The following is a 14,663-nucleotide window of genomic DNA, read 5'->3' on the forward strand; positions in this document are numbered from 1 at the left end:
TTTATTCAAGGGGTACTCTCAAAGGGAAAAGATGACATCAGTCCAGAGGTGGGATCCATCAGGTTCTCACAGGTTTCCGAGAGTAGGTTACTAATTATTTGTGTGTGCCGAGAGGGGGTTACTAATTGGTGATTTTGCCACGTGATTTTTGCCTTAGTTACGCCCCTCCTCTCAGCAGTAGCGCGCAGAACTTGAAGCAGTCTAGCAGGAGGTGCACCAGCATGCGTGACAGCCTGTGCCTGCGTGCATTCATTTCCCACCCAAGGACTGGCGCAGCGGCTGTGTCCTTGCCACAGCCTCGCCCAGAATGCCCCGCCCCCAGAATGACTGACCACGCCCCCGGAATGCCCCACCCAGCCCCATTCGCGCTACGCCACAGTTTGAATCCCACCACCATGGGAACCAGTTACTAAAATTTTTGGATCCCACCACTGCATCAGTCCTTATGATATTAGTAGCTCTTGGCAGGAGACCCTTTTTACGTCTTGCATTACATTAAGGGTTTGGGTGGAAATGAGGACATTAGTGTTTGAGTCAGATGCCAGCTGTCTTCTGCCTGGACTCCATTTTGTCCTTGCTGGAGCCATGTTGAACCAAACCTTTGCTATACACACACATAGAGGGGTATCTACATTCTCAAAACTGCTCTTTGGGTTCATAGGAGCAGTCTGGCCACTAACAGGAAGTCAGGCAGCAAAGAGAGAATAGGAGTTGGAGGAAATTAAGCAAAATGGGGGCAAATGGCAGCTAGAATCAGTCAAGGAATCAGGAGACAAGCTGTGAAGGGCAAGAGAAGAGGGAAAGTGGGAGATGGGGAAGGAATTGAAACAGGTAGATGGGAGGGAAGGAAGGAAGGAAAGAACCAGGAAATGGAGAGAAGCTATGGGGCATGAAAGCGGAAAGGAAGGAGAAAAAGTAGAAGTAACCTTGGGAGGAAGATCACCCGGGGGGATGAGATCCCCACCCCACACATCCTCACAGGTTCCCTACATGTTAACAGATAAACATGAACATATTTCTTCGATTTCCAATGAAGCTAAAATGTACCCTTTTTGTAGTTAACTTTTTTAGACTACAACTTTGGATGTTGCCTATTGTCTCTGTCTGGAGTGATTTTTAATGAGTGCTTGTCCAGGAAGCTTTGCAATCTACAGATATTTTGCCTTGCCTGGAGCACTCCGAAGAGAACGTTTGTCCACAATACTGGCATTCAGATCATAAACTGCCCATCCACAAGCTGATTAGGCAGCACTGCAGTTATATAAGCTGTCTTTATGTTATGCAAATGGGTAAGATTGAGCAGGTACATTGGTGTTTTCTTGGGAAAAGGTCAACGTCATCCCTGCTGGCTTTAGAACTGACATGCAGCAAAAAGCTGTTGACTGGCAGACCACAGTTGATTGTAAAAATTGGTCTAAAACAAACTGACATTTGCTATATCCTTCTGATGTAAGAAGCACAAGAGAAGATCAGCTGTCATATGGGTTAGCAATGAATGCACTTTAACCCTTTGATGCCTGCAACTGATATCAGATTCAATTATGCTACAGAAAATGTGGTCAAAATAAGTCTTGAGACAACTCTACTGGTGGGCAGATGTGAAAGTTGCCTTCATGGTAAATGAAATAAGACTACCCTGTCCAGGCAATTTGAAAATAGATTATTCTGCTTTCCTGACTGTGGAAAATATTATCAGCGGATAAAATGAACATGCAAATTTTTGTGTTACTATACTGTCCCCAAATCACTCGGTGAGATTTAGTGGCTGAGGAAAGATTTGAACCGAGGTCTCCCTGTTCCAAGTTTACTACATCATATTTATCAGCAGAGTTTAAAGCAGAGTCACTCTGGTAAGATGAGAAGATCAAGTAGTCTTTCACTCACTGCAACCTACTAGCACTCTTGGAAAAGTGCAAGTAGAAAGTGGAAAAGTCCACACAAGATGTTCTTTCCATAGGAAGGTTTTACTTCAGTAGTTGCAAGGTTACACAAGTCTATTCTATGCAGGACTATAATACTATACATAACTCTTCAGCAAGAACAAAGTTCAATACACACTCAACTCAGACTCCATCTGAACTTAGCATATACAATGCATTGCTTATACATCCAACTGGATACTTTTCCCCACCCCCAGGCAATAGCTTCTCATTGGTCTAGAGCACAGGTGTCAAACTCGCGGCCCTCCAGATGTTATGGACTACAGTCCCCATCATCCCCTGCCGGCATCATGCACCCATTGACACCTATGGTCTAGAGTCACAGTTGAACTCACCAATCATGTTAAAGGTTAACTGCTCCTTCGCCCCTAGACTGACTGTCTTCAGCCTCTGTGTTGGGCAAACTTCTGCTAACTTAGAAGATGACCCTTTAGTGAACCTTTACTCTCTTTTTTTTTAATATCATGACAATACTGACAGTCTTATCATTTGTGAAGTGTTGTGGTGGTAACAGTAGTGTTGTGTCAGGCCAGAAAATTAAAATTTAGTCAAGATCACCCTCATTCTTAGATAATATACTTATAGCGTGACAATTAGCATAATTCATTTCATAGTAGTCTTATTGACAGTAGTTCTAGCAGAAAGGCTTTGTAAAGGCTTAGCCCTATATTATCAAAAATATATTGAACAAAAAATCCTTCACAAGGGAACAAATTCTTTATTCGTGTTTCAGCTAGCCACCTGGTTGCTTGCTGAATTTTGTGATTAGAGATATACCACAGTCCCATTGTAAAATGCAAAATCACTAACAGAATGTGGGAAAAGGACTTCTTTGACTTAAAAGGCCAGTGTATCAAAGACATGAGTTTCTCTCTCTTTTTTTCTCAAAAGGACCCTTTTCCTGGGGCAATAAAAAGAGCTCCCTTTGAAACCCAAGTGATGGTATCTGGGAACCGGTTTTGGTTGTATGCTTACATAGCATCTGTTGGTAAAATGCAAATCCCAGGGATGTATTTGATGCTATAAAGACATCTATGAAACCATATAGTAGAAATTCTGTGTTTTAGCAAGGGAATATGATTATTCCTAAATAAATAAGTATTTTCCACTATAATTCTGTTCTGGTTAGGTAAGTGTTGTGTTTAATACTATAGGATAGGAAAATATATATGTTACATGTCAACTACAAGGCAGCTACCTTTGTGACCTTAGGGCGACAAACATTTGGCAAGGAAAGGAATCCTCCTTTCGGGAACATGTCTCTCCTACATCAGAGTCCAAAGATTCTATCTGTCCTAAGATGATATGATTGTATTGTGTAAACTAACCTCTTGTGAACTATTATTTTGGATTGGTAATTTATTGTGTACTTCTGAAGAACACAGATGTATTTTACAACAAGATTGCCCACTTTTGATGTATTGTTTCCCATGAAATTTCCTATAAAAACAGAAAGTGTGCACCTTCTCATTCGGGAGGAGCTAAACAAGGAGGTAACACAGCCCTCCAAATTAAAGCTTACTTCTTTTGATCTTTTGCCTCTGTTTTGTTATTGGCCTGAAATATTGAGATGCAGAACTGATATCAAACTGGGACATATCAGTAGTAGTAATAATGGATCACACTTACAACATTGCAGCTTGTACATATTTTTATTTGAAAGTTTTGCATGGTGCCTCATTTTTGACTTAGGATTCAAGGCAGCTGGGAGAAAATCAATAAAAACGAAACCACAAACATATAAGGGAAAACAGTGTCATAACATAACAAAGAACAGCAGATGAACGTTCAGAACTGAAGCCATCAGAACAAATCAACCGGAGGCCAGATAAATATTTGCTCAACTGCTTTAGCAGAATAATCGGTCTAAAACGTATACCCAGATGTGGAATATGGATATCCTTTGCTGGAATGGCTAATAGCACTTTGAATGACTTCACAGAGGTAAGTGTTTTAATTGCCTTTAAATGGAAGAAACCCTCAAGTCCACAAAGAGCAAATTTATGACAATATATGGTGTCATGGAATGATGCTATCCCTACAGCAAAAGGAAATCACACATGACTGTGAAAAGCATCTTTGCCTTTTGATTTCCTGAATGGCTATGCGAAGGTGCCAGGATGCAACTTCAAAGACCTAAATTACCTCATGGCCTGAACAGAGTTTTACTGAGATGGGGAAAACAAAGGTTTTTGGATTCCATCTTGAGATGTGGTCAGAGAAGCATCTCTGGGCCATGGGTTTATTTATTTTTATTTATTTATTTATAATCAATTTTATATACCGCCCCTCCCCCGAAGGGCTCTGGGCGGTGAACAACATAATCATAACAGAAATAACATTAAAATCCCAGTTAAAACAGCGAATTAAATAAGGTTCCCACAATGGGGACAAAAGAACCAAAAGGAATGTAATCAGCTGAGCAATCTCTTAACTGCATTTATGTTTTATTTCTTTGATTTCTGTTTTTCAGTAAAAAAAATCGTTGAGACCTCAGCTGGTTGGAGTTATTGGAGAAAAGGACCCAGATTTTTACTGAAACAAGCGTGGCTCTCCCAGGCTTGGTTTCATGATATGGTGGCAGCTTTTTGAGGGATCTTCAATGTGATTTCCTTTTGCTGTAGGGATAGCATCATTCCATGACACGCCCCCTTTTAGAGATGAAGTCTGTAAACCCCATGTTCACATACTTCAGCTTCCTGATAATACTGGTTGCATAATATCACATGTTTCTAGCTAATACATAGTTCAGCTAACTATTTTCCATCACATATGGTGAAGAGCTAGAAGGTGCCACATTAATTTCTTCCTTTGCCTTCTAACCTCAGCATCTGAGCTAGGGTCTGACCACTTCTCATGTGCCCTTAGCAACGAAGAGGTAACCCAACAGTGACACCCCACCCAGCAAAGGTACCTTTTCAGACATATCAACATGGATCCACTGAGATTTCACATTAGGTTGAAACCAGCTTCAGGCCAAATCGGTAATATGCTTAGGCCTGTGCAAATGAAACAAGAGAATTCCCACCACCATCCCTTGGGAAGCAACTATTGCAAGCATCCTATTGGGAAGCAACTATTGCAGTCATGACACAACACTTGATCTGATTTTTGGATTTTTTTCATCCTCTTGGCCATTTCAAAAGTAAATCGAATTCACACTGTTAAATGCATAACTTTCAAAAACAAGCTCAAGAAGTGCAAAATGCAATACACTTCATTTTGGGATATGTTCAAGGTTCTTATTCTTTTGGTCCTGATGAAGAAAAAAAAAGAAGACATTGCTTAGGACTTAGGAGAAATAAGATAAAGCTTCAACAAAGAAACAGAAATAGTCATGCAAATACTTTCAGAGAAGATGCAATTGCTAACAAAGTCTCAGTTATCACCACTGTGGGCATGGTCTTACAGTTTGAATGCTATCATACGGTGCGTTTTTTTTAATTATGTAAAAATATAGAATGGTATTAAGAGCCCATGGCATCATGCCATGCAGATTTAGATCATTACTTTACAATTAATTCCTGATCCAGAAGCAGATATTCTTACTGTGAGTGGTATGAGGGTCCTTGGGTAGGTGTACAGGATCTCTTTTACTGGGGTTCTGATATGTGGTAGTGGATCTGCTGCCCGTAAGAATCCTTCTTTGCCTGCACCAGCTGTTGGCTTTCATTTTTGTAAATAAAACCAATACTACAAAGATGCCTTAAATTTCCAGTGTTCTCAAATCAAAAGGGATTCAATGTTGGTAAGTACTGCCCTGGGAACTTTTCTCCACTTGTAGAAATAAGATCCATGGAGCAGTATCAATTAGGCTTGTCAGGCACAGCAAGTAGAAGGAGAGGGGAAGGACATGAGGGCGCCATGACAAGATGCCATGATGTCACTTCCAGGGAAAACCTGGAACTGACAACAGTCCTCTCAGAATCACTGGAAATTCTGTAGTAAAACTATAATGATTCTAGTGACTCTGAGAGAGGACTGATGTCATTTCTGGGTTTTGCCTAGAAGTGACATTACACAGGCAGGCCAATGGCCATTTCTTTGTTTATTTTGATCCTGAGGTTTCTCAGAGCAGTTGTGGGAAATGGGAGCTGGGGGCATGGGATCCTCTGTCCTCGCTGGGGCTTGGCATCCTTAGTCTCAGACTCCAATAACCAAGTTTTGAAATGTTCATGCAGCTGTAGATGTTGTTCCCACTATTGTGACTTTTTGGTTTGCGCCCATAACTCCATCAATTGCATTTATTGTTATGGTCATGGTCAGCCCAACAAATAGATGGCCAATACTATTAACTCATTCATCTTCTCCCTTCAGCAGCCATTGTACACTAGCTGAACCAAGAATTTTGTGTGCATCTTATGTGGTTGTGAATAGAATCACAGGAAGAATTAGCTGTTGAAGTGTGGATAATCTTTGCAAAATTAAGAGAACAAATCCTAGTCTATATAAGATTACAGGTTCAAACAAGTAGGATTTTTTAAAAAAAACGACAGGACTGTGCTAGAAAGTGAATTCATCACAAGAAACACACTCTGAATTTACCATATAAACGCTGTATCCTTTGCCTATCATCGTCAGGAAGACGGAAGGTTGCTGGGTTCACATACGAATAGATAGGAAACATCAAGGCCCCACGGACCATTGAATGTGTCAGCCCCAAGGAATGACCAAATTCATGTGCAGCAACAATGAACAGGTTTTTTCCTAAAACACAGAAGAAAATGGGGGAAAGATAAATTGCAAGTTAAATACTTAATAGGTAACAATAAGGAGGGTGGTTATTTGGGATTTCATTGTGATTTGTATGTTTTACATTTGGATTTGTTAGCTACATTGCACGATGGGGGAAAGGGAGGAATACATATTTTAATTAATTCATTTAAAAGGATATAAATGAATGATGGTCTCTTGTTGTTATGTATGGTGATTAAATGCAATACTTGGATTTAACTGGTTCTACAGGCTAACAACTTTCTGGCATACCTATGGAGATATTTTGACAAACACACATAATCATACAGATAGAGAGAGAGGAATATACTGAAATACGCGCATGTACATATATATTTATATTGTGCATAAACAAACCCACACACATTTTTGTATGTAGAGACCAGGAAAAGGATGTGAGATGCTAGACTCCAAGGAAAGGAAGGGAGTCTTTTGATCCCCCCCCCCTGCCGGTGCTCCTAGCAAAGAAGACTTCAATTTTCCTATGCCCAGCTACTTTAGGGCTTATAGGAACCAATCTCTCTCTTCTTCCAGTGCTCCTAGCGAAGAAGACTTCAATTTTCCTATGCCCAGCTACTTTAGGGCTTGTAGGAACCAATCTCTCTCTTCTTCCAGTGCTCCTAGCAAAGAAGACTTCAATATTCCTATGCCCAGCTACTATAGGGCTTATAGGAACCAATCTCTTACTGTTGCTAGGCAGACTTTCTTTGTTCCTTTACTTGCTTCTCACCGACTGAAAACTTTCAATTCGGCCTTTTGGAAACTGGAAACATTCAAGTTAGACTGTTCTGCTCCCCAGGTGGTTATTTAGGTGCCCTGCACCCGGCCAAAGCAGAATGTAAGACTCACTGATTCAGTTAACAGTTCAATACTTAAAGCTTTAATTGTAACAATGTTGACAGACCCTGACTCCTCCCGGGTCTAACTAAATAAGGGTTACTTTGTTGCAGAAACTTTCTGGAGTCTGGAATTTATTGTAAATACTGTGAGCCTATAACATCTATGATTTTTTAACTTAAATACTGAGAGTCTATAACATCTTGGACTGTCTAACTTGTTGCTGTCACCCAGCTTCCGTTGGCACCTAACTGCCAAAACCAGACGGGTTGCTGGGTAATAACTGCCATAGATCACCAGCCCTAGGGCTTCTTAAAGGGACAGAACTAAATTCGGTTCCCTCCCACTGAATACTATACAAACATAGCTAAACCCATACTAACTGTGGGGAAACTAAAGGGGAAATAAACAAAGGCTCTGTGGGGCATGACACTCCCGCCTAAAACTTCCTCTGGAAGTTTTACCTTTATCAACTTCCATTAACTATACTTAACTATTCTTACTGTACTACTCTTAATAACTATCTATCCCTAATACATAATATCAGCTATGCTAACTGTAAACTTCTATGCTAACTATAACTATAAACTTCTATGCTAACTATAACTATCAAATTTGAGTACCAAGTTTACAGTCCGTTCTGGTGGTGTAACAAAATGAGATCGGTAATCGGTCTCTCAAATATCTTGCTACCTGTTGCTTTAGTTGTCTTTATTTTAACCTTACGCACTCTGTGATCCTCTCCTGGAACTACTTCTACCACAATGGCCAATGGCCAGAACCTCCGTGGAGATTCTTTTTCCTTCATCAAGACCACGTCTCCTACTTGAAGATCTGGTTGGGGTTCTTCCCACTTGCTTCTTTTTTGTAACAATGGCAAATACTCTCTCTTCCATCTCTTCCAGAATGCATTAGCCAAAGACTGCACCTGTTGCCATTGTTTGTAGTGTACTCCTTTTAAATCTGAGGCTATAGTTATATCGGTCCACTCTGGAGTTTTGAAAGTTAACAACGTTGCTGGTGTTAAAATGCTTGGATTTTCTGGGTCCGATGAAATTGGAGTTAAAGGCCGACTATTGACTATAGAGACTACTTCTGCCATCAATGTAACTAAGACTTCATGTGTGAGATTGCTAACATTCAAAAGTATAGCATCCAAGAGTCTTTTTATTATCCCTATCATTCTCTCCCATGCTCCTCCCATATGGGACGCATGTGGTGGATTGAAAAGCCATTTGCAGCCTTCCTGCTTTAGAAATTCTTTTGTGTTTGGGCTCAAAATGGATGTTTCTGGCCACTTTAATTCTTTACAAGCGCCTTTAAAGTTTGAGCCACAATCTGACCTCATAAGCCTTACTGGGCCTCTAAGTGAGAAAAAACGCTGCAAGGCATAAATAAATGACGTTGTATCCATTGATTCTATCACTTCAATATGTATGGCTCGTAGTGACAAACAAGTGAACACTACCGCCCATCTCTTGCCATTTGCTACTCCTCCTCTAGTTCTCCGGGTAATTATTTCCCAAGGACCGAAAACATCTACACCTACATTAGTGAAAGGTGGCTGAACCGTGATGCGATCCTCTGGCAAGTTAGCCATAATTTGATGAGGATACTTTCCTCTGAGCCTTCTACAGGTTACACAATTGTGAATGACTCTGGAAGTTAGTCTCTTTACTCCAACAATCCAAAGTCCAGCGTTTCTCACAGCTCCCTCCGTGAAGTGTCTGCCTTGATGATATATTTTAGCATGGTAGTGTTGTACAAGGAGTAATGCAACATGATTACTGGCTGGCAGTATGTAGGGATGCTTTTCTATAGTCTTGAGTTTTGCTTGAGATAAGCGTCCTCCAACCTTTAATATACCATTCCTGTCCAAGTATGGATTTAAACTTCTTAAGGCACTGGTTTTGGATAGAAATTTACCCTGTTTAAGAGCCTGTATTTCTCTTTCATACACTTCTAACTGAACAATCTGGATTATTTTCCTCTCTGCTTCTTTCCTCTCTTCTACTGAGGTAGATTCAGTGTCCTTATTCTTTATACAGTGTAAAATTTTGGCAACACCTGTAATCAATTGCTTCCAAGATGAGAATTTGGTGAATCTCTTAGAAAAAGGCTCCTTTTGCAACTTAACAATACTGGTGTTGAGCGGTTTTATCTCTTTATCTTCCTCTGGGTTGTGAAGTTCAAATGTATGGTCTGCTGAAGCTGAGTAACCTGGATCTCGCAAGAAATCTGGACCTTTCAACCACTGGGAATCCATGAGACTATGTGCATGGATAGCTCTTGTAGCTTGATCTGCAGGATTTAATTCTGAAGCCACATAATGCCACTGACTAGGTGTGGTGATCTTACGTATTTGATCCACTCTATTACTCACATATACGTAAAATCTACGATGTATATTGTTAATATATCCTAGCACTACTTTGCTATCTGTATAGAGCACTACTTCCTGAAAGGACAAGTCCAATTCCCTTTGGATAATTTCTAAAAGTTGTGTGGCTAGCACTGCGGCACATAGTTCAAGGCGGGGTATGGTGTGGCCCTGCCTCGGTGCTAGCTTAGCCTTTCCTAAAATAAAACCTAAGTACACTTGATCACCTCGGATCACTCTAAGATAGGCCACTGCAGCAATCGCTTGAACTGAAGCATCTGAAAATATATGGAGTTGAAGATGTTCTGAACTGGGTGAAATGAACACATAGCTCCTTGGGACACTGACTTGTTCCAAAGCTGAAAGAGTTGACCTCCAGGGTTCCCATTTGGACCTTTCAAGGTCTGACAAAGGTTGATCCCAATCTTTAATGTCCTGAGTTAGCTCTCTCAGCAAGCATTTACCTTGAATAATGACTGGTGCTGCAAACCCAAGGGGATCGAAAATACTGTTGATTGTGGATAGCACTCCTCTATGTGTGAAGCTCTTCTTTGAGTCTGGAACTTGAAAGGTAAACTCATCCTTTTTAACCTTCCAGCACAAACCCAAACTTCTTTGTATTGTCGAGGACTCCTGTCCTAATTCTAAAGTTTCTATTTCCTTTACTTTATCTTCTTCGGGAAAGGCTTGAAGCACTTCTGGACTATTTGAAACAATTTTGTGTAATCTTATGTTGGCGTTGGCCAACATATGCTGAGTTTGTTTGAGAAGATTGATTGCTTCTTGTGGGGTGGGTGTAGATTTTAAAGCATCATCTACATAAAAGTCTCTGTGAACAAATTGACTCACTTCTGATCCATATTGCTGCTCTAAGAGTTTTGCAGTCTTCTTAAGTCCGTAGTTTGCAATAGCTGGTGAAGGGCTGTTTCCAAAAACATGAACACACATTCTGTAATCTTACACCTCTGACATCTGATATGGATCCTTAAACCACAGAAAACGAAGATAATTTCTATGGTCTTTTCTGACCCAAAAGGAATAGAACATTTGTTGAATATCTGCCATAATTGCAACGGCTTCCTTTCTAAAACGCAACAGTACTCCGATAAGATTGTTACTTAAATCCAGTCCTGTCAGCAGAACTCTATTAAGAGATGTGCCATTAAATAATGCACTAGAATCAAACACCACTCGTACCTTATGTGGCTTCTGGGGGCGATAGACTCCAAAAAATGGTAAATACCAGCATTCTTGGTGGTCTTCAATGTCAGGAGCTTTTTCGGCATGGCCCTTCTCTATCATGGTGTTAATGAAGGCAATAACATCCTCCTTTAACTGTGGGTTTTTTTTTCATGTTTCTTTGGAGTGCTTTCAAACGTTGCAGTGCCATGACACGATTATTTGGTAACTTGTCTCTGGGTTCTTTGAAGGGTAAAGGTGCAATCCAATTTCCTTGCTCATCCTGCTGACACTCTCTTTCCATTATGGCTAGGAAACGCTTGTCTTCTATGGACAAGGCTGGCTGGTCATCATGGACTGTAATTTTAAACACTGATGACTCCAACTCTTCTATGCTATGATGTTGTATCTGAACGTGATTTGGGCAGTCTAACATCTGCGTGGGTCGTCCATTTGGCATAAAACCCATGCAGAAGGTGTGTGCATGTTCAGGTATTCTTTTGTGGTTCAAACAAACTGGGCCTAGAATGGTCCACCCCAGCCCTAACCTCTGAGCAAATGGCATTCCTGGGGGACCTTTCACTTGTTCTTTGACTATGAACACCTCTGGACAATCTGTGCCGATAAGCAGCAGAATCTTAGCATTTGGGTCAAGCTCTGGTATCTTGTCTGCTATAGACTCCAGGTGCTTGTGATGCGTGGCGATGCTTCTTGTTGGGATTTGTCTTTCGTCTTTAGGAATATGTTGACATTCAAGGAGAGTAGGTAGTTTAAATTGCTCTGTCCCATCAGTTGATTGCAGAATAAATCCTGGTACTGTTCTTCCTGTCATGATTTGATTTCCACTACATGTGATCATGACATATTCTATCTCTTCTGAGTGTATGTTAAACATCTCAAAAAACTCTGGAGTGGCTAATGAAGTATCGCTTTGTGCGTCTAATACCACATACATACGTTGGGCTTGATGCGGTGAAGCTTTTGAGTAAACATCTGCGAGACAAATCGGATGGCAAGTACGTATCTTTTTTGTTCCATCGCACATGGTAGTGCATGTCGCTGTTGCCGTTCTGTCCTCCTTTGGTTGTGATGGTTTCTCCGGGATATTTTCTGCCTCTTTGGTCTCTTTCTTTGGTAACTGAAGTGGTTTTGTGCGATGTAATGCTGAACAATGCTGTTCACTGGAGCATTCTTGGCACTTTACCTTTCTTTTGCATTCACTGGCCCAATGGTTCTTGAAAGAGCAACATTTAAAACACAGTTTCTGTTGCCTTATGTAGGACAGGCGCTCTTCATAAGGCATTTCTCTGAACTCTTTGCAGTCATTGAGGTTGTGCAATTTCTTATGAACTGGACACATAATTTCCAATGGCTTACTTGAGAATTGTTTGACTGAGTTTGTATTTGTCTCTGTCTTCCTAACCATAACTTGAGGTTTACCTTTAAACTCTTGGAACGACTTCTTCTCTTCTCTAACACCTTGGTACAAAGAAGGGAATCCTGTTTGAGGATCATTTCTTTCTTTAGCCAGTCTTGATATAAATCTTACAAGATATGAATATGGTGGATACCTTTGCTGATGGTTCTCTTTGTAATTAAAAACTTCTTTACCCCATTGCTCTTTCAGGGGGAAGGGCAACTTGTCGATAACTTCTCTTTGAGTCAAATACTGATCCAAACATGCAAGTCCTGGCAGCTCGGGGTTTTCTTTTGCAGACTCCATCTCTGAAAGCAGATCTGTCAAATCCCACAGTTTCTTGCAATCTTTCATTGCAAGTTTGGGAAAGGTTTTAAGCCTTTGTAGAAGTGAAGCTTCTATTTCTGAAGATGCTCCATATCTTTCGTCTAATCTACTCCATGCTCGTTCTAAAGCCATGTGAGGGTTTCTTACATGTGCTGCATAGACTCTTCTTATTTGCGCTGACGATGTTGTTCCCAACCAAGCTATAAGCAAGGTCAGCTCTTCCTCGGCATCTAGTTTCAGGTCTTTGAGAGCTCTCTGGAATGTAATTTTCCAAAGTAAGTAGTCTTCTGGCTTATCAGAAAACTTCTGAATGCCTCTGTCCGCTAAATCTCTTCTAGGATTTCTGAAAAGGGTAGCTTTCAAAACATCTGACCAATTTGGGATGTCAGGTTGCATAATGGGATTTGTTGCCTGATGATGCGGAGTAGAGTATAACTGTGAAGCTGATACTCCAGGTACAACTGTGTCTTCAGGAGACTTCTGCTCCTCTCTAAAAACTGTAGAGTCGAAATTGGGCATCCCAACAGGATTTGTAAAGGTTTTCCTCCCCTCATTCTGTTCATTTGCTAACTGACTTTGCTTGTTGATTACTTGGGGCAGCTCATTTTGTGGTACTGTCTGCTGACTCACCACTACTGGCGCAACCATGCTATGCTGTGGTTGGAACTGGACCATGGATTGCTGCACTCTGGACATCTGGGACATTAGTTCTGCTGATTCTGCAGCTGCCAGCTGTTCTGTCACTCTGTATTCTTCCGAATCAGCAGTCACTTCTCCAAAGTTGGATGTCTGTTGGATTAAATAGGAAGATACCTTCATCATAGGGTCTTCTTCCTCTATTTCCTCAGAGTGGAAGGTAAATAAACTCTCTTTAAGGCCTTGCTCCAAAACTTGAGCTCTTGTCATCAGCTTTTCTGCCTTTGCTCTTTGTTTTAGTGTTGACAAGGCTGCTTCTACTTTTGCTTGTCGAGCCTCTTCCTGAGCTTTCAACTGTGCCTGACGGGCCACTTCCTGGGCTTTCAAATGAGCTTGTTCTTCAATGATTTCTTCTTTTCGTTTTAAGAAATCTACTTGTTTTGCAGCCGCCGCTGCATCAGCTTTGGCTTCCAGGATCTTCATTTCCATAGCCAATCTTTGGGAATGACAAGAGGCACTGCTATAATTTGAGCCTGACTTAGTGCTTCTTGTTTTGTGGGATGTGTGGGAAGACGAGGTTTTAGTTGCAGATTTACTGCCACACTTGCTTGGCACTTCAGGTGTAACCTTTCTTGGAATGTGAGGTGACATTCCTCTTCCTATTCCTCTGAGTAGGGATGCAGTGTCTACAGTTGGTTTGGTGGATTGTTCTTCTTGAGCGTGCTGGATCTCTGATTGTTGACTTGCTTGCAACCCCTGCAACATGCTGGATAAACCACACATAATGTTGTTAAAGAAGTTTGCCTTTTCTCTCTGATCCTTCTCCATCTTTGTCTTGATATTCAAGGCTTCTGATGCATTCATACGCTCTAGGAGGGAAATCGTATCTCTTAGCTGACCTTTCCATAAAAGGTACCGTTGTTGTAAAGTCTCTTTACAACTTAATATTTCTTCTTCTTGTACAAGGCATTTTCCAGATTGATAAATAGCTAGGAGGTCTTGCCATGCCTTAGAGCATTTGAGCTGCAATACATTCACCTGATCTTGCAAAGATGCTAACATTTTGGTAGTGGGCTTTTTATTTCTAGCCTTGCTTTGTGAAATAGAGTTTGTTGGCTCTGAGTGAGTTTCTTCTCTTTCTTGCATTGCCGGTGCTCCTAGCAAAGAAGACTTCAATTTTCCTATGCCCAGCTTCTTTAGGGCTTGTAGGAAC

General features: G+C 40.9%; 1 protein-coding gene across 3 annotated transcripts in view; it reads right to left on the bottom strand.

Moving 5' to 3' along the window:
- Positions 1–5,065: 5,065 nt before the first annotated feature.
- The window catches only part of LOC125432095 (matrix metalloproteinase-18-like), a 16,007-nt gene continuing 6,409 nt past the window's right edge, over positions 5,066–14,663 (bottom strand). The window contains exons 6-7 of one of the 3 annotated variants that reach the window (XM_048495447.1): positions 6,486–6,520; positions 5,066–5,196 (exon numbers count right to left, since the gene is read on the bottom strand). In XM_048495447.1, coding sequence (XP_048351404.1) covers positions 5,183–5,196; positions 6,486–6,520 — 49 coding nt within the window. In that variant the 3' untranslated portion in view covers positions 5,066–5,182. Of the gene's footprint in view, positions 5,197–6,485; positions 6,648–14,663 lie in introns of all 3 variants that reach the window. The other 2 variants (XM_048495446.1, XM_048495445.1) reach the window with 2 other exon arrangements.

Source organism: Sphaerodactylus townsendi, linkage group LG04 (genome assembly GCF_021028975.2).
Source record: "Sphaerodactylus townsendi isolate TG3544 linkage group LG04, MPM_Stown_v2.3, whole genome shotgun sequence".
Taxonomy (NCBI): domain Eukaryota; kingdom Metazoa; phylum Chordata; class Lepidosauria; order Squamata; family Sphaerodactylidae; genus Sphaerodactylus; species Sphaerodactylus townsendi.